We start from the raw sequence: 23695 nt of genomic DNA on the forward strand, positions 1-23695 counted from the left end.
AGCGCAGTTGGTGGTGTGATGTGCGCCACACGCGGCCCTGTTCTCCCACCCCACGGAGCAAGGAGGTCACACGTCATCCCCTCAGTGCCCGCAGGGATCCCGGCTCGGGGGTCCTGCGTGAAGCTTTTCTGAGAGGAAATGGCCTTAAAAACACACACGGGGTGGAAACGAAGCAGAGGAGCGAGCGGGGAGCACAGCTGGTGCTCCTTGGAGCCTAAGGGCAGAGCTGGGCACTGCGTGGCCGGCAGATGCAGCCCCCCACATTTCTCATGTATGGCTTATAAGGGGCAACTTCTGATGGATGGGAATGGATGGATTCTGCGAGGGGCTCAGAATCACACAGAATCACAGAATGGCCCGGGTCGGAATGGAGCTCGAGGATCATGAAGCTCCAACTTCCCTGTCATATGCAGGGCCACCAACCTCCACATTTAATACCAGACCAGGGTGCCCAGGGCCCCATCCAACCTGGCCTTGAACACCTCCAGGGATGGGCGGGGCATCCACAGCCTCTCTGGGCAGCTGTTCCAGCACCTCACCACTCTCACAGTAAACAACTTCCCCCTGACATCCAACCTAAATCTTCCCTCCCTCAACTTCAAACCATTTCCCCTTGTCCTGCAGTTATCTACCCTTTCAAAGAGTTGACTCCCCTCCTGTTTGTAGCTCCCTTTAGGTACTGAAAGGCTGCACTGAGGTCACCCTGCAGCCTTCTTTTCTCCAGGCTGAACAAGCCCAGCTCCCTCAGCTCATCTTTGTAGGGGAGGTGCTCCAGTCCCCTGATCATCTTTGTGGCTCTCCTCTGGACCCTCTCCAACAGCTGTCAACCCCATAACTGGGCTGCTGATGGGACATAATGGCTGCAGGCAGTGAGTGGGGTCCTGCCCAGCTCCACAGTACAACGTTTGGGCGGTGAGCATCACGCTCGCACAGAGGACACAGCAGAGAGCAGGGTTAGGTGCTGAAGCAATGTCTGTTAGTTACAGCTAGTTACAGTTATTGTTTATGCGGCTTAATAGAAGGTGAAGTCACTTCATTCATCATTTCGCAGACATGGATGACAGAGCACGTGATTTGGCAGAGTAAGTTTTAGGCTAGCTAGAAATGAATTGCACAATATTTAAACCTGATTAAGTACATAATAGGCTCAGCAAAGGATTACTTTTCTCCTTACAGTTTATACATATATATACACACATACACGCAGACAGGCGTTTCATCATTAGCTGCATTTTAGTCTTGTCAAGAGACAACTGCCTACTGCCAAACAGCTGAAGTGATATCCTTAGCAAGGAAACTATTCTTGGTGTGCTTGGCTGGAAAAAAATAAATTCAAGTTTGGTGCAATTCCCATGGGCAAGTTTCACATCCTGGCACTGCTGCACAGATGCCAGCATCTTTGCTTTGACACCTGGGGGGCAGGTGTAACGGGAGCAGAGAGGCTGCATTCCCTTTGGGCTGCTTTTCTATGACTTAGAGGAAAAATGGCCTGTTTAAAGTGCATGTAGAGTCTGAAAAGCATCTCTGAGCAGGAGCTTTCCCTCCTCCTGCCCTGCAGTGCCCATCTGCTCCCATTTACAAGTGGAACTTTGCTGCTTTCTACTAACCTGCAAGACCCTTGCTGGAAGGCCAGCCCCCCCAGACGGGGCAAGATTTTGGGGCTGGTAGACCAGGAGAACTCATCCTTGCACGGGAGCCCAATGGAGCTATGCAGCTAGGTTTCTCCACATTTTATAGGAGCAGGAGCAAGAAGGAATTGCTCCCACCAGCCCAGAGCTTCCACAAGGAGCTGCAAGCTAGCGTGTGCCCCAAAAACCAACAGGGACACATCTCAGGCTTGCCGTTTCTAGAATCAGTGGGGTTAATTGCACAAGGCAGCAAGATATGACCAAGAATAGGTCCTGCAAGAAATACTCCGCCAGTTTTAGAGTTTCAAAACAGAAGCCTTTAGAAAACAGGTTCAGGATGCAAAGTTACACCCCACGGGGAGAACCTGTCCTCACTTCCCAACACACACACACACACACACACACACACACACACACACAGCGTGCCACAGCTCTCATCCACAGCCACGCCAAAATAACACTGCAAAATGTAAACTACGCATTTACAACACCACGCACTGAGAGAAGGTGGAGATCCTGAGCCAGGGGGCGGGTTAGGAATCTCTTGGCTTCCAGCATGTCAACAGCAGGACTGGAGGTTTTTTCCTCCTCTCTTTCTTTTTTTTCTTTTTAATCTGCTCAATCAGCCATTTCTTTAATGGCTAAAATAGCCACCTGCTAATTAGAAAGTAGAAAAGGAGAATTCCCAGGATTGCTTGCCCTTGCTGAGACAAATGACTGGACACTACCAAGTGAAAGAAAACTCACATCAGAAACCTGTAGTTCAGCTCTTATTTAGAGAGGAGATGGGTGCTGGTCACTATTTTTTAATCTTTCCCTTTTTGGGGGGGCTTTTGGCTGATGTAGTTCTAACACACCTATCACCACAGTAATAATAAACCACCACCGTGCACTATTTCACAGGGAAAAGAAGAATACAGGAACATACACATACTACCACAATGGGAATCCTGCTGGTCAACTCACAGCCTCTCCAACATGAGAAATAAAAGAGGGAGAAAAGAAGAGCTCAAGGTGCTGACGGGAAAAAGGAAAAAAGAAAAGACAGATCCAGTTACAAAGAACAGGGAATAGAAAATTACGGTACACTCCAGCTTTCTGAAACAGCTGCAGGAACTCAGCTCAGCCTTCCTCCTCCTCCTCCTCCTCCTCCTCCTCTTTCCCCCCCAGTGCTTCTTCCCGAGGCCGCAGCCCCGCCGCTCACATCTCGTTGGAGTAGGTGTAGTTGGGGGTGGCCGAGTACTGCGTCTCATGCTGCATCATGGCCCCCTGTGCAGCCCCCATGGCTGCATTCTGAGCTGCCTGCTGCACGTGTGGGTTCTTCCAGGCTCCTGTGGTCCACTCCTCCTGCGCTTTGCTGAAGCTCCCACCACTCCCCCGGTAGAACTTGTGCACCTGGAGCGGAGAGAGGGTTGAGATGAGGAAAAAATCCACCCGACGACCCCCTCCCAGCCTCTGTCCCAACACTGTACCATAGTGAGGGCGATGAAGGAGAAGACTGCCATTCCTGTGAACAGGATGGTGGGGATCAGCATCACCACAGCCGACCCCACATTGGTCCCAAAGAAGGAGATTGCTGCAATCCAGCCGCTGCACGGAGATAGAAACCAGCAATCAGCATTCCTTCTGACTCTTGCCTCCGGTTTCCCCAAGGAGAGAAGCTACCCATGATGCTAGGACACCGAGGGGTTGCTTGCTCTCTTTGCTCTCCATCCCAAAACCACCTCCCCATTGAGCTCATCTTCGTGCCCACCGCATGCTCCTCACCAGACACCCCAGCCAGGAATCCCCACGGCCTGAATGATGCTGATCACCAGCTGGGCCATGAAGGTGAAGAAGAAGGCCATGAAGCTGAAGGAGCTGTCTGTCCTGCAAGAGAGGGCTCTGTCAGTTCCTGCACCTCCATCCCTGCTGCTCTACCCTCATCCAGTGCCAAACAGCCTCACGGTGAGGATTAAAAAGTACAGCTAGAAGGCTGGGCAGGGAGAGCAGAAATCCCCAAATATTCAGACAGTGCCCCAAAGCTAAGCACTGCGTACAAGTTTTAAAAAACCGTGAAAGCCAAGCTCAGGTGTGACCACTTACTTGAAAGCTTTGTAAATAGGTCTAAACCAGCAGACATAGGAGCAGGGCGTAAAGAGAATGAGCCAGAGAATTGCCAGTCCCAAATTAACAGCTCCGCCGCCTCCAATCAGCCATGCGAGGCAGCCAACGAGATTCACCGCCAAGGTGATGCTGTTCACTGCAAACACACACACACACACACAGAGGGAGCGGAGTAGCGCACGTGAGGAGGGCGGCATGATCCCAAAACCCTGCAGCAGGTCTGACACCCCCGCTCCTCCCGAGCCCCTCATCCTGTGCTGATAAAACGCTCCAGATGGAGCTGCACGGAAGTGTATCCCAGAAACTAGTAAGCAGCTGTTGGGAATTTAATGTCCCAAAACAGCTTCTGCAGGGAAACACGATTATATATATTTTTTTCCTCTTTTGTGGAAAAGTGACAGGAGGCATGCGGAGGATGTTAGAGAGATCCGGGCAGCTGAAGGGGTTAGAGAAGAGCAGTGGCTCTCAGCATGGAGCACAGCACGCAGAAGCATGCAAAGAACAGGCAAAACTCCAGGAGGGATCCAGCCCATGTGACCAGCTTGGACATGGGGCATTTTGGAACCAACAAAGGGGCTGTGAGGAGTTCAGGTCCATGAGGAAAGCCCCCTGATGTCAAAGACACTCAGAGAGCCTTTGCTGGTGGCAAATCCTCCACCAAAGCTGTTCCAGTGCCTGATTTAGCAGCTGGCAACGCTGCTCACGGCAAAGGAGTTGGAACTGAATGATCTTCAAGGCCCCTTCCAACCCAAATTCTACAATTCTGCAATTCTACGAAATCCGGGGCTTGCCGCAGCCCTACCCCATCCCCCGTGGGTTTGGGCACGAAGGTCTGGAGGGGGACAAGGCACACCACCCCTGTTTGACTCGTGCTGAGCACACGGCCAACCCCGACTCACGCATCCAGAGGTAGTAGAGCCGCTTGGCCATGGTGCGGTGCTGCGGCGGGATCTCAGCATCGAAGTCCTGGTAGAAACATGGCTTCAAGGGGATGAAGCGGGGCAGTGGAGGGAAGTTGTTGGCTTTTTCTGCAACAAGAATTCCCGTTAATGAGGGGCGGTGAGCGGAAAACAACACAACCCCCCCCTCCAGATTACCCATACCTGCCATGCTGGCACGCTCTCTGCCTCCCCGCTCTGCAGAGATGAGGGAAAGCAGCCGGGAGCTGCGTCAGAGCTGGAGGGAAGGAAGAAGACACAGATGGAAGCACTGAGAAGAGTGCGGCTGCACCCCAGCTGCCCCCATTCCCCAAACCCTCCTCCCCCACCCCGGCCTCAGCACAGGGCCCGGCTTAACGCGGACACCTGGCTCAATCCCGGCTCCCGCCCCGCTTAACGCCCTGCCGATTAGCACAGACTCCAGCCGCGGGGTTCGGCCCACGCACAGCAGCGGAGCTCCTTCCGCTCCATCCCCGCTCGGGAACGGCCTCACCGGGAGGCGAAAACCCACGGAAAGCGCGGGGACACCCAGGCGGCGCGTCCCCCATTGGGTTCCAGCGGCCTCCCGCGGCCTTCCCCGTGCCGCACGACAGCCCCCACCCGCCCCGCCGCCGTCACGATCGGGTCCCCACGCACAGCACCGGCTCCACGCCTCGCGTCGCGGGTGGCGGCGGCCGCCCGGCGCCGCTCTTGCCGCAGCGGCCGCGCTCTCGCGAGACTGCGCCGTCTCCCGCCCGCCCCGCCAACGGGGCCACCCTCCGGATCTCGCGAGAGCGGTTGGAACTGTCCAGGGTCCTGATGCCGCCGGGAGGGGAGCGCATAGGGCTCGGGGTCCTACAAGGGGTGGAAGGCAGATCTCTGGGGCTGAGAGCACTACATAGGTCGTGGGAGATCCCCTATAGGGTACGGGTGCAGTAAGCTGCACGTGGGGCAGGGGAGACTCCCAGTGAAGACGTTTGGCATATTCCATATAGTCGAGATCGGGAATAGAGAAAGAGAGAACCCCCCATAGGGTGTAGTAAGCTCTATATGGGTCAGGGGAAACTCTGTATGGGGCATGGTAAACTCCATGTGGTTCGAGGCAGATCCTCTACGGGGCAAGAGTTTGGCAGGCTCCACATGGGTCATGGGAAATCCTCTATGGGATATGGTAAGCTCTGTATTGGGCACAGGAGACCATCTATTGGAAAAGATATAGCAGGCTCCATATGGGTCCGGGGACAGTCTCCATGGGGTGCATGTATTGTAGACACTACATGTGGCAAGGGAGATCCTCCACGGGCAACAGTTCAGCAGCCACCGTATGGGGGAGAACCTCTATAGGGTTTAAGTTCTGTATGCATTAGAGTTAACCTTATATATGACTATGGTGAAATCCATATATAACAAGGAAGACCCTCTATGTAGTGTGTATATAGCAATTACCATATGAGTGAAGGGAAATCCTATATGCAGCAGAGAGGACTCCCTGTAGGGTAGGAGTCTGGCACTGTTGAGGGAAATGAGACATTAGGGCAGGAATGTGATAAAAGCCATATTGTTCAGGGGATCTTGGGGGACAAGCCCTGGCTGCCTGTACCGAGGAGGTTAAGAGGACCCTTCAGGTCCCACCAGCAAGCTGAAATTTAGGGAACCCTGCATCCACTCCTATCATATCCTGCTGTGCTCCAGCTCATCTTCAAGGTTTTGAAGACAAAGGCAATGGCATCAGGGTGGATAAGTGGCACCTGGATTAACATATCACCAAGACTTGGTACCCCACCAGCAGTTCCCGAGGACCTCTACAAAATGAGAGGTCTCCAAAACCAAGGTGGAGCCTCCATGCAGGCCAGTTCTAAAGGAGACAAGTCCCTACATCTGAAGGCCAATAATGGTCTCCTGCAGCTCAGCTGGTACTGAATCCCAGGGAAAGGCAAGCTCAGCACAGCCCTCCATTTCCAATGAGGCAAGCAGATGTCTCCATAAAACAGCCTGCTTGAAAATAACCCTGCCTTACACTCAAATCTCTTCCCCTACCTTATTGCCTGGAAACCAGCTTCATGTCACTGCCACAGCACTTGCATGTGTGCCAGAAACAGTGCTGCATCAAGCCACCCCTTTGGGAGCATCATTATGGGGGAAAACAGTGCTGCTGATGCCTTCAGAGCATCAGGGCATGACCACATGTAATTGGGTTGCTGCAGCTCTGAGGCACTTCTGGTTACAAACACTGAGAAGGGCATATGCTCCTCAGAGTCATAGAGGATAACTGGGACACCAAGGGTGACAGCCCAACTAGCAGGCCTCATTACCCAGAGGTAAGCTTCATACCTGAGCTGAGGACAGTGATCAAACCCAGCTATGCACCCAGATCAATTGGCACACCTCTAGCATATCCACACTCTCAAGGTCAAGCCATGAAGTAAGCATAGCAGCCAGGTCCAGTAGTAGCTAAGCAGCTCTCCAATCAATCGATAGGTTGAAATCCATATGAGTAGCACCAGAAACAAGCATAGATATCATTAAACTGGAGACCAACTCACAGAAAATCCCAAATTAGAGCTGAAAGCTACAAAGCTGAGCTTAAATAGAGCTGTGGGACCGTACAAAGGCTGTGGCTGAGGTGCCCAGGTGGGGCTGATCCGGATCCTGGGGGCCCCCAATTATTCTTCTTGCTCGTTGTGTTATGGGTCTACAAAGGGGTTTGCCCCACTGAAGGGGTTTCAGTGGGGAGCCAGATGTTCCCAGGGCCAGGGCACAAGCTCTCACTCAGGGATGTCACTGGCGTAGGTGCCGTCCCACATGCAATGTGACAAGCACCTGAGACCTGAGCCACCCCGATGTGACGCAGAGATGGATGGAGACTTTCCTCATATCGCATGCTTCAACTTTCCGAACTGCTCCCACATTCAGCAGATGAAAGAAAATATAGAGAGGGCAGGTGGAGGGCAGGGGCTCATGTTACTGCCGCTCCAGCTCTCACCATCTCTCTCTTCTGTTTTAACCAATTCCCTGTATTTTTCACCCAGTGCTTTTATCCCCTCAGCAATGCTTTTGTCCCTCTCCCATCCTGCTGCTCCTCAGCTTGGAATAACTGCTGTTGTCCTCCAGCAAACACACTGACAGGGTAATGAATGGCTTCAGATGGTAATTAGCGATGGAGCTGCTAATAACGCAATTCATTTCCATTTTAAGTGCTGCAGAATGCTGCAAAAAAATGGACCACGGGTGGCAGGATTTGATCCCATAGCGCAGTTTTCCTCCCTGCTGTGTGAATGGTTGTTGAAATCCTTTCTCGTTATTTTCCTATGGGTTTTAGCATCTTTTGGAGGCAGTGTTTTCCCAAGGAGGCTTCAATCCATTTCAACCCCGCCATTGGCCCTGCCTCAGTTTCTCCTCTTGGTGCCAGGACCCTGGGATGTCCCAACAGTGGAACCCTTGCTGCATTGGGGTGGCAGGAATGGGGCTGGCTAATCCATTCATTTATTCATGGATTTTGCAAGCCCTATTCGGGGTGAAAATAATCCCGGGTCCTCCAGAGGCCGATAAGATTTGGCAGCAAGGCAATACTCGGCATCTCTTTCCACTGTGCAATGATCCGGAGGCTGGGATGGGGGGGGGGACAGGGGACAACTGCTGCTGTTTGCAGGCAGCTTGGTGTCCTTGAGAGAAGGGACGAGGTTCTCTTTAAGGGGGCAGGACTTGGGGAGCATTACAAAGCCAGGAGATAGCTTCTCCTTCTGCCCACCCAGGGATGGAGGCAGCAGGAGGGTGCTGGGATGGGAGGCTGAGCGAGGGGAGGAGGAGGAGGAGGAGGAGGAGGAGAGGGAGGGGAGAGAGAGGGGGAGGATCTGCTAATTACACAGAACAGCTCTGGGGGCTGCTGAAGTCCAGAATGAAGCAAAGAGCGGCAGAAGCAAGCGCTGCAGACGGAACAGAGGAGCCTGAGCATTGCCGAGAGCTGCAGCTGGCAGCGAGCAGGGGCACCCAGGGGATCCTACAGCTCTGGCCTCCCCCGGGGACAGCCAGCACCAGGACGAGGAGAGGGAAAGGGGCTGGGGGTCCTGAGGACCTGACGGTGGAGCTGGAGCAAGACAGCGGAGGCTAGGTGTGGGGTGAGGGATGGCGGCCAAGCCCGTTGCCCAGTCTGGGATGGAGAACTTCCGAAAGGTCAGGACGTCAGAGGAGGAGAGCCCCTTGCCCTTCCCCGACTTGCCCCCAGGTGTGGTGGAGATGAAAGTGAAGGAGGGCAGCAAGATCAGGAACCTGATGAGCTTCGCCATGGCTCAGATGGAGCTGAAGGGCAGCCGGCAGATTGTCTTCAGCGGCTGCGGCAGAGCAGTCACCAAGACCATCACCTGCGTGGAGATCATGAAGAGAAAGCTGGGGGGTCTTCACCAGGTCACCAAGGTACGCTACAAAACCTTGCTGGAGGTCTGGGAGAACCAGGACCCGCTGCCTGGCGGTGCAGCACAGAATCTGACCGTCCACAAGAACGTCCCTTCCATCTGCATCCTGCTCTCCCGTGACCCCCTGGATCCCAACCAGACGGGGTACCAACCCCCTGAGCCCAGAGAGGCAGGAGAAGACCCCTCGAGCTCCTCGGCCAAGGGGCTGAAGCGGCCCCCACCGCCTGCCCATGAGGAACTGCTGCCCAAGAAGCTGCAGGTAGTGGGAGCCAGCAGCCTGCAGGGCTCGGGGACAAGAGACAGCCAGACGAATGGCCACTACTGACCCTATTACATGCTCACAGCAGGGCCTGGGGGGCTACTGACCCCATGCAGAACACATCCTTGTACCCCCCTGGCTCCCCATTGATGAAGGGGGCTGCGGTGTGTAGGTCTGTGGGAAAACATCCCCTCTCCAAACTTTTCCTCCCTTTTGCCTGATGCTGTGTGCAGTTGAACGGATGCAGAGCCACTCATGCCTCCTGCCAGCTCTGCTAAATAGCCCCCGGCACAGCAGCTCTCCAGGACTCCCACAGATCCGAAGCATCCTTTGGATTCTCCCCAGATTGGGAAAGGCAGCTGCATGCCGCCGCTCTACATCGGGATGTCTCAGCCAGCAGCAAAGAGCTCAGAGCCCATCGGAGTAACACCTTCATTATCAAAACCACTGCAATTAACCCCAGAGAGGAGCTGTCAGGTTTATTAATGCTGGGATCCGTGCCTCGTGGCTCCTGTGATTCATCCTGAATAGCACAAATAAGCAGATGAGTCCTGCTCCCTCTCACCCAGCTCCCTGCTTTGTCTCCGTCCCTTCCTCTCTGCTGTGGCATCGTTTCTATTTTGTGCTTTGCTCTGAAATACCCGAAGCTGATCCTTCCTCTTCCTGAACTGCTGCAGCCTGAGAGCCAAGGAAACAAGCCCTGGAGCACTGTCGTTCATTTCAACAGCAGCCCCCAAAGAACAGAAATGGAAATAACCCCTCTTCCCACATCACATATTCAGGTTTTTCCTCTCCCGGAGGTGTTTGCAGCCATGGTGAAAGCATGATGACGAGGGATGGAGGCAATGGGGAGCATCAGGTGGATCATCTCCAACGTGCTGGACGGATGCTGGGATGAGGGAGAGCTTTGTAGGTTTGGCTGTGGAGCATTTGCTATGGGCTGGCTCCCCAGAAATCCCTTTGGAGCGAAACGTCTGCTTTTTCTATGGGTAAAAGGAAACAAACGGAAAATAAAAGCTCTTTAGAAGTAGTTGAAGTATGTCTATGGGGAAATGTGGGGGGGATCGTCTTTGCCAGTGGCCGTGGCACAAATGGGCATAGTGAGGGTGGGAGTGTGGCTGCTGCTGAGCCAGAACAAGGGGATCTTGGCCAAATCCTGCCTCCTGGGGATGACGAATGAGGGCCAGCTTCTTTGCACGCCCTGGCAGCTGCCTGGTCCCTGCCGACATGGCAGAGCCTGGCAAAGCCCCCTCTGGAGCTCCATCTGCCCCATGCCACCCCCTTGCCAGCACATGGAGACCGGGGCGATGCAGAGACGGGTTGTGGGAGGCCAACTGAACCCAAATCCACCTGGGTCCCCTGCCCAAGCAGAACAGATTGAGTTGGCTCTAGAGAGCGCAGCCTTAGGATGGGGTCAGTAGGCATCGCTGCTTTGCCAAAGGCTGGCTTGGAAAGTGCTTTGTTTGGCTGGGAGAGGGAATGGAAGGAGACCAGGGGAGCGAGAAAGAGGAGGAAGGGGGGGTTGTTTGGCAATGACCTTGTTATCTCCCTCAGCAGGCAGCTGCTCCTCCAGGCTGGAGGTTTGTGCTTATCTGCCCTGCCACAGATTGATTCATTTCACTTATCTGCCACCATGTAATTGAACGTTAATTTCCAATTGTTTTCTTATTTTTGTGGGGGTTTTATTCCCAGAAAAGAGGGGTTGGCATAAGAATCGGAGGGGGCTGAACAGACTCCAGAATCAAATTTGTCCACACCTCAGCATTGCTGGGCCAGGTGCTGTGTATATGATGCAGTTTGAAGCCAATAAGCCATTGCAGAACAGGCTGTTGCGTGCCCTCAGCCCCACAAGTAGATCAGCAGAAGCTCTCAGCACAGCATCTTGCACCAGTTTCGATCCCAAACAAGGTTAATGAAGAACTATGCACAAAGAGATGGGGAATATGGGTTATGACAGGGCATGACACATCCACCCAAATTCTCTACCTCACTGATCACAGATAGGGATTTTTGGACTCCTCACCAATAGTAGCAGGACCCCAAAACCTCAGCCTTGACCCCACTGGTAAGAGCCAGGGGTTTTTGGTATCCTAGCCAGCAATAGCAGGACTTTGGGGGCAGAACTCAATAAACAATTCGATCGAAGCGTGAACACTTTTGAGAACTGCCAGCTCATGTTGCCCCCAGCAAGGAGAAATGCAAGGAGAAAGAGAGAAAAAAAAAAAAAAAGTCACTCATTTCACCATATTATTTTGTTAATGTTCAAAATTATTTTTAATTGATTCTGTATGCAGGCAATTTGCAACCTTGGAGGGAGGCAACAGGAGGCTGGGGATTTCAAACGCTTCGCACTGCTGGCTGTGTACCAAGGGTTTCCTGCATGAGGAAATAGTTAAAAAGAATAAAACTGACTGCGACTCCAGATATGAAGCATTTATAAATAGCAGGATGGCATCTGGCTCCACAGGGTCCCAAGGGGGCATTGTGAGTGAAAACAGCGTGGCGATTGTCTGCTGTGGAGGCACAGCCCACGGCGCCTACGAACAGTAATTTGGGGGTCATTCTGTGAACTCGTGGCTTTACAGACGGTGGCACAGACAGCCTTACTGTGGCCTCAGCTGTGGGCAGCACCCTGGTGTGCATTTGGGGATGTGCAATGGGTCTCCACGCATCCATCTTGGGCTCACTGATGCTCTGAAGACAGCCCGGCAGCAGGGATTCCCTTTGGGAAAGCCAGGCTGCATTCAGCTGTGGAAAGCCTTTAATGCCAAGCAGCTGCGGGCCCTGATAGCCACAAGAGCTTGGAGGGCTCTGAGGGCTCTGCTTCCCTCCGAGAGGCCAAGCTGCTGCTGTGCTAACAGCAAACAGCGAGCAGACTGCTGCCAGGAAGGGCTCCATCCCCTCACAGCATGGCTGCTGATGGGTAGCCCATCCCCGGGGGATCTAGATTTAGAGCCTGGGGGGGCTCTGAAACACACTGTGGGCTTTCATACATCTGTAATAGGATGGGTGAACAACCGCCTGAAGGGCTGAGCTCAAAGGGTGGTAGGAAACGGGGTTACAGCAGATTGGGGGACAGTCATTAGTGGGGTTCTTTGTGGCTCCATTTTGAGGCTAATTCTGTGTTTTTACAAATGATTCTACAACTAAATTAGGATTCCAAGCTCTGGTTCTGGCTGCCAGCAAGCACTACCCGAGCAGCATGCACTAGATGTGTAGCTGTGCACTAGATATGTAACCATGCCCTGTGGTGCAGCTGCCAGGTGACTGAGGGCAGGCGCCACCCATTGCAAGTGTCGGGGGCAATCTGGGTGCCACAATGTCAGAAGGACATCGTAACAGCAAGCATCCAGAGGAGGGCAATGAAGACGGTGGTGCATATAGGCAGGAAGATGTGAGGAGCAGCCGAGTTCTCCAGTGTGCTCAGAGCAGGCTGAGGGGAGGACTGATGGCGAGAACAGCATACCCCTGCAGCACTACACACTCCACACAGCACCAACCCCGCCACAAAATGGCGGCCGGCAGCCCCCGCCTTCCCGCGCGGCCGCGGCCACGTGACGTCGCGCTCCCGCTCCGCGCAGAACTTTGTCCCCGCGGCACCACCGTAGCCCTCCCCGCTCCCCTCCCCTTCCTCCCGCATCCCGCAGCCCCGCGCCCTCAGAGCGCGGCCGCCTCCCGGTGCCGTCCTCCCGCTCGCCGCCATGCTGCCCGCCGCCGCCGCCCTCCTTCTCCGCCGCTGCGCCGCCGCTGCCGGCCTCCGCGCTGCCATCCGCGGCCCCGCAGGTGAGCGGCGGCGGGCGGGCCGCGGTGTCCTTGTCGTGACCCGGCGGGCGGCCGGGCCTGGGGCTCGGTGTGAGCCCGCGTCGGTGTGAGCCCGCTTCGGTGTACGTTTACGCGGAGCTGTGCGCCCCTAGGGGAGCCGAGCTCTCCGTGGCAGCGCGAGCTGCTTCGCCGCTTAAGCCTGAAGCGGATCGCTTTTTCAATGGGGAAAAGTCAAATTTTTCAGGATCAGGATCGGATGGCGGCACTCGGGGTCGTGCTGTGGGGTGGAGGTGGGTTTATCCTGGGGCTGGCGGCCCGGCCCGGCCCGTCCTGCTGCAGCCCTGCGGGCACAGCGTGCTGCTGCCGTGCTGTCATTGGGGAAGGTCAGAGCTGCGTTCTGTGTGCGTCTGCCCCGTTCCTGCTCCGCTAAGGCGGATGTAGCGCTTTTAATCACGTTATAAATCAGAATCGCGGCTTCAACTTTAGGTCTGGTTGAAAATCTGTTTGGGTTTTGTGCTTAGCGAAGCTCCCAGTGCTGCTTCCCATCGATCCGGTTGTGCTTCCTGTAGGTTACTGCTGCTGTGAGCTTCGAGGCTGAAAAGCGGTGGTAGGGAAGGAGGAGCACAGCCCAGGCCGGTGGGTTGTGCAAGGGGTGCAGGCCACGTGGCCTTGGTTCCTTTCCTTTTAAAGAGAGCTTCAGCTGCGCAGTGCCTGCAGTTCATGCTGGGTTAAGGGAACAAAAAGCAAGCAGCGCTGCTGAGGCCCTCAAGGTCATGCCTGAGCCTGGCTGCTCTGCAAACATTGGCACAGGGACGCTATGGTGGAGCAGAGCAGAGCCTGCTGGGCTGTGCCTTAAATGAAAGGGTTAGCTTGGAAAAAAACCAACGTTGGTGTGCACACAGCCCTCAGAGCCGGAAGTTTTATCTTAGACACAGAGACAGCAGTGCTTTTTTTTCTCGTTGAACTCTTCAAAATGAAGATGATCAGGGGACTGCAGCACCTCCCCTACAAAGACAGGCTGAGGGAGCTGGGCTTGTTCAGCCTGGAGAAAAGAAGGCTGTGGGGTGACCTCAGTGCAGCCTTTCAGTACCTAAAGGGAGCTACAAACAGGAGGGGAGTCAACTCTATGAAAGGGTTGATAACTGCAGGACATGGGGAAATGGTTTGAAGTTGAGGGAGGGAAGATTTAGGTTGGATGTCAAGGGGAAGTTCTTTACAGAGAGAGTGGTGAAGTGCTGGAACAGGTTGTCAGAGAGGCTGTGGATGCCCCGTCCATCCCTGGAGGTGTTCAAGGCCAGGTTGGATGGGGCCCTGGGCAGCCTGGGCTGGTATTAAAGCAGGGTTTACGATCCTGGAGGTCCCTTCCAACCCAGGCCATTCTTTGATTCTGTGATTCAATAGCCTGCTGGAAGGAATAGCCCTTCCCCTGGAAGCACTTCTGTAGGTGTGCTTGGGCCGTTCTGTGTGTTTCCCTAAAACAGCTTTAACACAAACCTTCCTCAGTTCAGAGCTTGTGGTGGAGCCAAAGGCTGCAGCTTGTTACCAATGAGGGTTGCAAAGTGAGTTGCTGAGTGCTTTCAGGAGTTGTCTGCAGCGGAGAGCTGCTCCAGAATAAGTCAGGGGATTGATTTCAATTCGATAACGTCAGAACTCATAGGCTGTACATACTCATTTCTGAAAGGAATGCTATTGAAAAGTTGATTAACCTAGCTCATCTCGCTATACAGACCAATGACGTTCCGTGGGTTTGATTGGCTCTGGAAGGAGGTAAAATTCCTTTGTCTTATGGAAGCAGAAAGCTTCTGTCTTAAGCTGGTTTTACAGAATTGCTTTTCTCTGCATTTCCCCCACCCTGCTCTGACTGAAGCTGTGGGAGCACTTTGGCAGTCTGTGCTTTAGAGAGACTAGGACACGCTTTGCCACAAAACCAGCAGCTGCCATAAATAAGCTGTCCTCATCCAACGCTTATCCACCCTGAGTGCTGACTCAAATGAAATGTAGTGAGCGAGGTGTACATTTTTACAGCTTGTGGTCTCTTGGTCAAGGCTCGAATGCCCTTCTTTTTGTATATTTGTTCAAAGCTTCCTCCTTTCTACTTCTACCCAGCTGTGCAGCATGCCCGCTGTTACTCCCACGGGTCACAGGAGTCAGATGAAGAGTTTGATGCCCGCTGGGTGACGTATTTCAACAAGCCAGACATCGATGCCTGGGAGCTAAGGAAAGGTACGTTGAATCCAAAGGGAAGAGCAGCCTGCGTTGTGATAGTACTATGACTAGGGGGAACTTATTTTTATTTTTTTTTGGCTCTCTTGCCCCAGAATACAGATTTTTAACTTCCTATCTTTAGAGAAAGGGAGAAAATCTTTTGCTGTGGGGAAAGGGTTTCTGAGCTCAGTGGTTGTTTAACACATGACCACACTAATTTTTCTTTGGACTTTGGCTGTGTGGTTTGGCCATAACGTGCTGCAGACCGTTTGTTTGGTTGCCTTCATGCGTTACTTGCTGTGGAGTTGCCAGCTGCTATTAAACTGCTTCAATTAGGGCTTGTAAAAATCTTTGCATAACAGCCATGGGGCTCGTTGCTGCATGACTCGGATAGCCAGTTGGGCTCTTGCCTTTGAAAGGAGAGGAAAGGAATGACTGCTTTCGTTTCACTTGGAACAAAGTCATTTGGATTTCTTAATGATTGCACGGCTCACTTGGCCCACTGGGATTTCATAAAACCTGTTTAAGACATGGCTATGGCTGTAGTAGTGAGAGGGAAGGAGAGAAAAAGAAAACCCCTGGGGGTGGAGGGGTTCAAAATAGCAATGAAAGTTGTAATTGGATGCTGCTGCTGATTGCTGCTGTGTTAATAGTTCTTTCACGAAGTGGAGCAAAATAATACTTAGTGGCTTCCTTTTGACAGCATGATGAGTCGATGCCACGTTGCTCCTGCTGTTCCCTTATATCCACAGGTGTCAACACGCTCGTGGGTTATGACTTGGTTCCAGAACCAAAAATCATTGATGCAGCTCTGAGGGCGTGCAGACGGTTAAATGACTTTGCCAGCGCAGTCCGCATCCTGGAGGTGGTGAAGGTGAGTGGGACGGTGCCTTAGGCTCTGACTGCTGCTCTGCATCACCAAAAGCCCAGCAGCAGGAGTTTCTCTTAGCTTAATGTTAGTGACGTGAAGGGAAACCTACTATTCTAACAAAATCAGTAGGTTCACTGCCATGCTTGGCAGTTTGAAATAATGGTTTGGAGGTAAAGGTAACAGCATATGTAAGAATCTCACACTTCTGAACTTTTGCATTTTCATTTTCTGATGCTGACCTTAGTGGGAAAGTCTTTAAGGACTATTTTTTTTTTTTTTTTTTTCCCCTTTTAATAAGCGCTGCTAGATGTACCTCAGCAAAGGTAACTACTGCTTTCATGCAGTCCTAAATAGCGAGCTGGCTGGGATTACCAACTCAGGAAGTTGCATGGTTAGAAAAACAACATAAACCAACACCTTGAAACTTGAGCCCAGGTTGGCTTAACTCCTTAACAGGAAGTAGGAATGGGTGGGGATGGAGGCAGAGGTCCTTTTCATTGTCTTAGAAGCCAGCAGCTGTGCTCTGCTGAGCCAGTTGGCAAGGACAATCCCAGAGGACTTTGCTGCTAGCTACCGAATCCACTTGTTTCAAACAACAGCGCTCTGCAAGACTGGAGGTACAGACTGGATGATGATTCCAGTCTGTTTCCTGATTTGCAAGCGATCTGTGGGCTGCTTTACAAACCATCCCTTGTTTTAGAAGCTTGACAAGGCTTGTAGCTTTGTGTATTGCAAGTGGTGGTTCAGGCCGCAGACTACTTTGTGAAAATGTCTTATATATGGTGGACTTCACAACGACTTGCTCTCTGGTTAACACCATTCTTTCCCTTTTAGGACAAGGCAGGCCCACACAAGGAAATCTATCCCTACGTTATCCAGGAATTGAGACCAACTTTGAGTGAACTAGGAATCTCCACTCCAGAGGAACTGGGCCTGGACAAAGCATAAACCTTGTTGGTAAGAGATTCTCTCACTTCACTTGCAGCACCTGCCCCTGCCAAACATGGCCACAAAGGAAATATTACTTTAGTGACACTAAAATATGTATGAAATAGATATGCCTTTGTGTCAAAAATCTGTTCTCCACAGATCCCTAGCTGAAATACTTGTCTAAGTAAACCAAATTCTTTAAAGGATGAGATTTGATTGAAGCTTGATCATGGTCTAAGCGGAAAGACCTGGACTGAAATAAAGCCCAAATAAAACTCCTCATGGAATGGACGTTACATAAGGCAGTTTGTTGGCTCAGGAGATAGCCAGTGTGGGAATTGTGGGGCGCTGCTCTAATAGGTTTTCTGCTGTTCTATTCCAGGTGCATTACTGGAGCATTCTGCCCGATTGTACACAGTCGCCTCAAGTTAGAAAACTTCAAGTATCACCTTATTTCAAATAACTTTATTGAATTGCGATGTATGTTATGTGGAGTTGGACTTAATAAAGGACAACCTAGTTGAACTGAGGCAGTGCCTTGTGTCATTACTTTGTGGGGATGGGAACAAATAGGAAACATTCCCTGCGAAGAGAGGAGGAAAATTCTCCTGGTTTTAGGGAAATTAAAAAAAAAAAAAGTGTATATATAATAGAACGCAGGAACCTGCCTAGGACACACGGAAAAAAAAGAAATATAGAAATTGTATGTATGTATGATTGTATGTATGTATGTATAAAGGAATGCAGGAGGCTGCCTAGGGCACTACGTACCCCGGCCCTATTCAGCGCGGTCGCAGCAGCAGCCCGGAACGTTTTGCTTGCACACAGTGTCTCATTACCCCGCATGCGCAGGGCAAGGATACGCGCCCCCCCCCCCCCCCCCCCCCCCCCCCCGCTCCTCATTGGTTGCTCTCTTCTCCGCTCTCTGCCATTGGTGGAGGGGCGGAGCGAAGAGCGCTGCTATTGGCGGAGGGGCGTGGCGACGCGCGGCCATGGCGACGGGCGGCGGCGGCGGGCCCGGGGCTGCGGCCGCTGCGGGCCGAGCGGGCGGGGGGCGGGGAGAGGCGGTGAGGGGCCGGGCTTGGGGGTGTGATAGGGCAATTTGGACTGGGGGGCTGGAGAGGCAGGGCCGGGTGGGGCTGTACGGGCCCTGGAATCGGGGTGTGGTCACAGGGCCGGCTGTGGCGCTGCGGCGCGGGGCTCACTGTGCTGCTTTCCCTCCGCAGTCGCCTCGCAGTGACAGGAGGGCGGGCCAGCGAGGCGGAGGGGCCACGAGGAGCGGGCCCTACACCCTCAGCCGGGCCCCCGCCGCGCTGCGTAAGTGTGAGCCCCAGTGGGGCCTCGTGTGAGGAATTGACACCCCAATGGGACTCTCAGCCCTCACCCTCCCCTCGGTTGCAGAGAGGCAGCGGGAGCTGGCCAGGGCGGCACTGCGGCGGCACGGGCTGCTGGGGGGGCCCGGTAGGCCCCCAACCAAACCGACAGCCAAAAGGTCAGAGCTCTTCTGTAACGTAAATGTGGGGGTTATCTATGTGTGGGAGTGCTTTGGGAGTGGGCTGGGGGGGGAATGCTGTGGGGATGGGGCTGAGGATGCTGGAAGGATGGAGGTACTGCAAGGGTTAGAATGAAGATGCTGCAAGGCTGGGGTGCTGTGAGGATGAAGATGGGGATGCTGTGAGGAAGGGGGTGCTGCGAGGATGTGGATGGGAATGATGCAAGGTTGGGGATGCTGCAGGGATGGGGATAGGGATGCTGCGAAGATAGGAATGCTGCGTGGTTGGGGATGCTGCAGGGTTGAGGATGGTGGTGCTGTGAGGATGGGCGTGCTGTGGGGATGCCGCAAGGATAGGACATGCTGTGTGTTGGGGACATGGATTCCTGCTGCTGCTGCCCATCACCTTGCAGCCGTGTCCTCATGCACTTGCAGGTCAGTGAAGTTTCACAAGGGCTACGTGGCACTCAGCCAGACAGCAGATGAAAGCCTGGTGTCCCTGGACTCAGACAGGTGAGCATCCCGTGCTCATTCCAGGTAGGTGTTTTTAGAGGGTCAGCATGCTGGATGAATGCCCTGGGGTGGGATTTGCAGAGGACTAGCCTGTAAACCTCATTGTTCTGGAAGCTGATTTGCCTTGCTGCTTGGAGAGAATAAAGGTGTATCCATGATTGGGCTGGGCACCTCCTGGCAGCAAAACACCTCTGACCAAAATTTAGCAAATAAACTCCTCAATTCCCCTGGGGCTTTTCGGAGGTTCCCTTGTCTGGCTGCTGAGGGAGCTTGCAGCACTCACTCTGACACCATCTTTTCATCCTAGTGACGGGGAGCTGGAATCGAGGGGCTCCTCTGGCTACTCCTCCGCTGAGGCAAGTCCAGGTTTGGCTCCCAGCCCCTCATGCAGTTCCTGCTGGAGTCCCTTACCCCATTTTCCCCTCAGGGCTCAGCACTTTGCCTTCATTTCTAATCACAGTTAGAACAAGCTGCTGCTTATTCTTGAGGCTAACTAAAGCCTGCTGGTCTGTCCCCTGCTGTCACACCCACCGCAGCATTAACCAGAACACCAGTGACATTAACAGGGAGCATTAATCAGCCCCATCTTCTCTCTCCCTTCCAGCAGGTGAACCAGGACCTGAGCCGGCAGCTCCTGCAGGATGGGTACCACCTGGATGAGGTCCCAGATGATGAGGACCTGGACCTCATCCCCCCCAAACCCACCACCTCCTCTTGCCCATGCTGCTTTGGGGATTCTCTCTCCTGTGTGATCCAGTAGGTGCTGCTTACATGGGACACCTCAAAAGCCACCACGTTCCGTGCTTGGTGGCATCTCAAGAACTCACTACGTTACAGCACCCAGCCAGTCCCAAACCACTTCTTGTACAGAGCAATATCACACGGGTGGCTCAGTGACATATGGCCACATGGGTGTCATTTGTCACCAGGGTAAGGAGGGGACTCGCACCAGTCCCCTTGAACAGCCTTGAACAGCTCAGACACTACGCTTCCAGAGTGCCCCAAAACCATGACCCCACCTCTACAAGGACACTGCTTGACACGGCCCTCCTAAATCTGTTCATTATGCAAAAAGGTCAAATTTGGAGCAGCTCCCCAAACTATCGTTACATTTTTCCTTTTGTCTGTGCATCTTTCTCATGCTGCCAGCTGTCCAGCTGTGCAGGGCAGGAAGGTGCCCAAAGGGCTGCTTGCTTTTTCTTGGGATAGATGTGTTTTTCTTGTTAGATACAAAAAGGGGCCAATGGCCTCTGTGTTTTATTTATGATGTGTTCTCCCCTGGGGACACTTCCCAGTCATCAGTGCAGCTCAGCCCATTTGGGCATGGATTCAGGGCAGGAAAGTTCTGCCTGGTGCAGGTTTTATAAGCTGCCTTAAATCATGGTCCTGCTGTTCTGTAGAGGACAATCAGCTTCTTAAAAACAAACCTTATTTAAATAATCTATGTGTAAGGAATTGAGAATTTTTTGTATACTCCTTGTTGGAGAAAGCACTCAGTAAACTGATCTTGTTACTCAAAAGCGTGTCTTGCTGCTCCCTTCCCAGATCCATCCTGTTTCCCTATGGATGCTGATGTCCATCAGCCCTGCCACCTCCCTCACCACCACATTCCCCCTGGAGCCCCCATTTGGGGCTGGGGGAGCCAGCAGTGGATGTGCTGCCTCCTCCAGCTCCACACACAAGGCTGAGGACACAGTCACCACTTTATTCATAGCACCGGTCACCTGAGGACCTCCAGACCCCACTGCCACATGAAGCCACTCCATTGGCAGTTGGACAATGGGACATCCAGCCCCCAGCTGATCCCAAATCTCCTTCCTCCCGGTGGAAGCCTCAGCATCACATTTGCAGGTGTAAGCAGCGGTTCCTAGAAGAACCCAACAAACCCAGAACACCAAACAAAACATAAATAATTGTCAGATGGTGTTAGCAGCATTGGTAAGGACTGGCCCTGGGGGCTGTGACACTATGGGGACACGAGTGTCTCAGCCCCAAAGAGCTGGTTCAGAAAGCAGAGGAGTGTGAGTTGCTTCTAGAAACTGGATGCAGGTTGCTTTGAGTTTCACTTCTGGGGTGACTTCTGAGCTACTGATCAAGCTTACTTTGGTTTCTATCTGGCGTGCGGGGATGCTGGGGATCCTGCTCAGAGCAGGCAGCAGGCTCGGAAAAGCAGCATCCCCTCAGATGAGGACAGGTGCATGGAGATGCTCTCGTTGGCAGAGATGAAGATCACGGAGCCCCGGCGCAGGGTCATTTCAGATGCAGCAGCTGTAGAGGTGCCCATGGCCGTACCTTGGATCACCAGCAGGATACTGGCAGAGTCCAGTGCAGAGATGAGGTAGAGCTTGATCGAGGAGGGAATCTGCAACAGAACGGTGCGGATCTCCTGCAGCTTTCCTTCTCTTTGGGACTAAAGGCACTCATTCCCCTTCCCCACTCTTTCTGCAGACCCACGACTCCTTCCTCCCTGTCCCTACAGCCAAAGCTGCTCAAGAAGCTGAGCGAGCTTCAGGAAGAACATGGAATGGAGAGGGGCTGGTCGCCATCCTCCAGCAAACCCACACTGAGAAACCCCAAGTTTAGGCAACATCAAGGTGCTCAGAGAAATTGTGGATAGGATCCCTGGAGGTGCTCAGAGCCATGCTGGGTGGAGTGCTGGGAACGTGGGCTAATGAAGGGGCAGAGGATTGGTTTGAGATGGTCTTTAAGGTCCTTCTAACCCAACCCAACCCATCCTATCATGCAAAGAGTAAGGAGCACAGTCAGGAAGTGGGAAAGCTAATGTTCCCAACAGCCAAAACTCATTCAGGAAGAAAACCTAGCACTAGGCCACCATGAGATCAGCTGAGCAGCTTTGGGATTTCCCTGCCCTGTGGGAGCAGCTCTGAGGATCCTAAAAACACACCCAGCTCACCTCTATCCTCATCAGCGTGAAGTCAGGCACGGGTGGGTCATAGATGAAGACGCAGGGGTCCAGAGGGCTCTGCACAGCTGGGAAAATCTTGGAGCTGCTGGGTGCTGGCGTGTAGTTGAGCATCTCACAGAGCGTGAGCACATCAATGAATTTGGGGGTGAGGCCAGCACGCACCGTGTTGTCTGAGCACGCCATGCACTCCACACAGTCTGTGGGGGAGGGATGTCACTGCACAGTGGTGGGATGGACCCTGTGCCGTGTGCCCATCCCTGAGCTCACCTCCCTGCAGGTAGGCATGGGGCTCGTTGGCCGCCAGGAACATGGCCTCGCCGGGCTCCAGCCTCACCACGTTGAGGAAGTAGATGGAGAAGCAGCCGATATCTCCGGGGAACTGAGCGTGCAGGCGCAGCAGCAGGTCCCCATTGCTTGCAGATGTGTCCTGCCCTTTGGCCGCTGCAAGAGGAGCACGCCTGGGGTTAGTGGGAGCCCACCCAAATGGAGCTCGGATCCTCCCCACAGATTGGGGTTCCACCATCCTACAGGTGGGAATTTTGCCCACCTTGTTGGGAAATCCTCTCCACCAGCAGGCTGAGCTGCTGGCTGAAGGTCTCTTTCTCGCTCTTCATCAGGCAGGTGAAGCAGACACGCAGGGCGGCCGAGACGCCGCGGGGATCATGGCTGGCACTGCGCTCCAACTGCTCAGCTGCCACCTCACCCACCAGCACCCGCAGCTCGGGGACGGCTGCGGTGGGGGCCAGTCAGAGGCACTGCAAGGCCACCGGGATGGGCACCCTGCATCCCTCCTCTCCACCCAGCAGGGCTTACCCCGCAGGAAGGCAGCGATCTCCTCCACAGGCCGGAAGCCACACAGCCCCTCGAAGGGAGTGAGCGCGATGGCCATCTCGGGTTTGTGGTTGGTATCCGGGTAGTGCTGGGGGAACTGGGCGTGCAGCTTGGCTGCCAGCTCCTAGGGGTGACACAGGGATGTCCCCATGGCCGGGCGGTGGCGGCATCACCGTGGATACAAGTTGGGGCGTGCTTACCTTGTTGGGGTGAGCCTGGATGGAGAGGGCGGTGCGGACGGACAGCACCTTGAAGAGGAAGGGCAGGCGGCCGCCAAAGGCATCGCACACCTTGGGGCCCAGGCAGGCGGGGTGTTCGGTCAGCCAGGAGCCCAACGTCTGCGGAGGGTCACGGCCATCCAACACCTCGGCGTCACCGCTGGGATGGGCGCCCATCCATAGCTGGGGGATAGCGTTACGGCCCGGTCAGCCGCGGAGGAACGGCGGGACACGGGGACGGCGGGACACAGGGACTGGGGGACGGCCTCACCTCGGCGTAGGGCCGCTCGGGCTCGATGCTTGCCGCCGGCTCCCCGCTGGCCACCAGCTGTGCCACGGCGCTACGCAGCCCGTGCTGCCCCCAGGCGTAGTTCCTCACCGGGCAGCGCAACGGGAACACTGTGGGACAGGGGGGACGCCTGTCACCGCCGCTGCTGCCGCCACGCGTGTCCGCCCCCCCGGGGACGCCCCGCCCGGCGCTCACCTCGCGGCTCCGCCATGTGCGCTGCCGACGCGTTCGCCCCGGAGCGCCGCCCGCAGGGCCGCTCACAGCACGCCCCGCCCCCTCCTGTAGCGTCGTGACGTCACACAGTCGACGCACGCTGAGGTCACGTGGCGCTCGGCGCAG

At 54.2% G+C, this 23695-nt stretch overlaps 5 protein-coding genes across 7 annotated transcripts; 3 read left to right on the forward strand and 2 right to left on the reverse strand.

Annotated features, from left to right (window-relative positions):
• Window positions 1–954: 954 nt before the first annotated feature.
• On the reverse strand, window positions 955–5441 carry SCAMP5 (secretory carrier membrane protein 5). 2 transcript variants are annotated; one of them, XM_085233668.1, is made up of 7 exons: window positions 5309–5441; window positions 4838–4910; window positions 4634–4762; window positions 3714–3870; window positions 3396–3497; window positions 3101–3218; window positions 955–3023 (listed from the first exon to the last, which is right to left on the reverse strand). In XM_085233668.1, the coding sequence occupies exons 2-7, from the start codon at window positions 4842–4844 to the stop codon at window positions 2829–2831; spliced, it is 708 nt and encodes a 235-aa protein (XP_085089794.1). In that variant the 5' UTR covers window positions 4845–4910; window positions 5309–5441; the 3' UTR covers window positions 955–2828. The 2 variants fall into 2 exon arrangements, with proteins under 2 accessions (XP_085089794.1, XP_085089795.1); XM_085233669.1 differs by having other exon boundaries at window positions 5314–5396.
• A 3036-nt stretch (window positions 5442–8477) lies between these two features.
• Window positions 8478–10567, forward strand: RPP25 (ribonuclease P/MRP subunit p25). The gene has a single exon (XM_019619354.3). It carries the CDS (start codon window positions 8774–8776, stop codon window positions 9383–9385), a length of 612 nt encoding a protein of 203 aa, XP_019474899.1. The 5' UTR covers window positions 8478–8773; the 3' UTR covers window positions 9386–10567.
• A 2346-nt stretch (window positions 10568–12913) lies between these two features.
• Window positions 12914–17617, forward strand: COX5A (cytochrome c oxidase subunit 5A). Its single transcript, XM_085233666.1, has 5 exons — window positions 12914–13102; window positions 15188–15304; window positions 16039–16160; window positions 16992–17114; window positions 17470–17617. The coding sequence occupies exons 1-4, from the start codon at window positions 13021–13023 to the stop codon at window positions 17103–17105; spliced, it is 435 nt and encodes a 144-aa protein (XP_085089792.1). The 5' UTR covers window positions 12914–13020; the 3' UTR covers window positions 17106–17114; window positions 17470–17617.
• Window positions 17618–18023: 406 nt separating this feature from the next.
• On the forward strand, window positions 18024–20612 carry FAM219B (family with sequence similarity 219 member B). The gene is made up of 6 exons (XM_085233665.1): window positions 18024–18154; window positions 18314–18404; window positions 18489–18579; window positions 19015–19092; window positions 19400–19448; window positions 19697–20612. Exons 1-6 carry the CDS (start codon window positions 18080–18082, stop codon window positions 19850–19852), a joined length of 540 nt encoding a protein of 179 aa, XP_085089791.1. The 5' UTR covers window positions 18024–18079; the 3' UTR covers window positions 19853–20612.
• A 171-nt stretch (window positions 20613–20783) lies between these two features.
• MPI (mannose phosphate isomerase) lies at window positions 20784–23693 on the reverse strand. 2 transcript variants are annotated; one of them, XM_085233663.1, is made up of 9 exons: window positions 23552–23693; window positions 23339–23466; window positions 23050–23250; window positions 22832–22973; window positions 22566–22748; window positions 22286–22459; window positions 22007–22215; window positions 21195–21454; window positions 20784–20959 (listed from the first exon to the last, which is right to left on the reverse strand). In XM_085233663.1, exons 1-8 carry the CDS (start codon window positions 23565–23567, stop codon window positions 21236–21238), a joined length of 1272 nt encoding a protein of 423 aa, XP_085089789.1. In that variant the 5' UTR covers window positions 23568–23693; the 3' UTR covers window positions 20784–20959; window positions 21195–21235. The 2 variants fall into 2 exon arrangements, with proteins under 2 accessions (XP_085089789.1, XP_085089787.1); XM_085233661.1 differs by having other exon boundaries at window positions 20784–21454.
• Window positions 23694–23695: the final 2 nt, after the last annotated feature.

Source organism: Meleagris gallopavo, chromosome 12 (genome assembly GCF_905368555.1).
Source record: "Meleagris gallopavo chromosome 12, MGAL_WU_HG_1.1, whole genome shotgun sequence".
Lineage (NCBI taxonomy): Eukaryota > Metazoa > Chordata > Aves > Galliformes > Phasianidae > Meleagris > Meleagris gallopavo.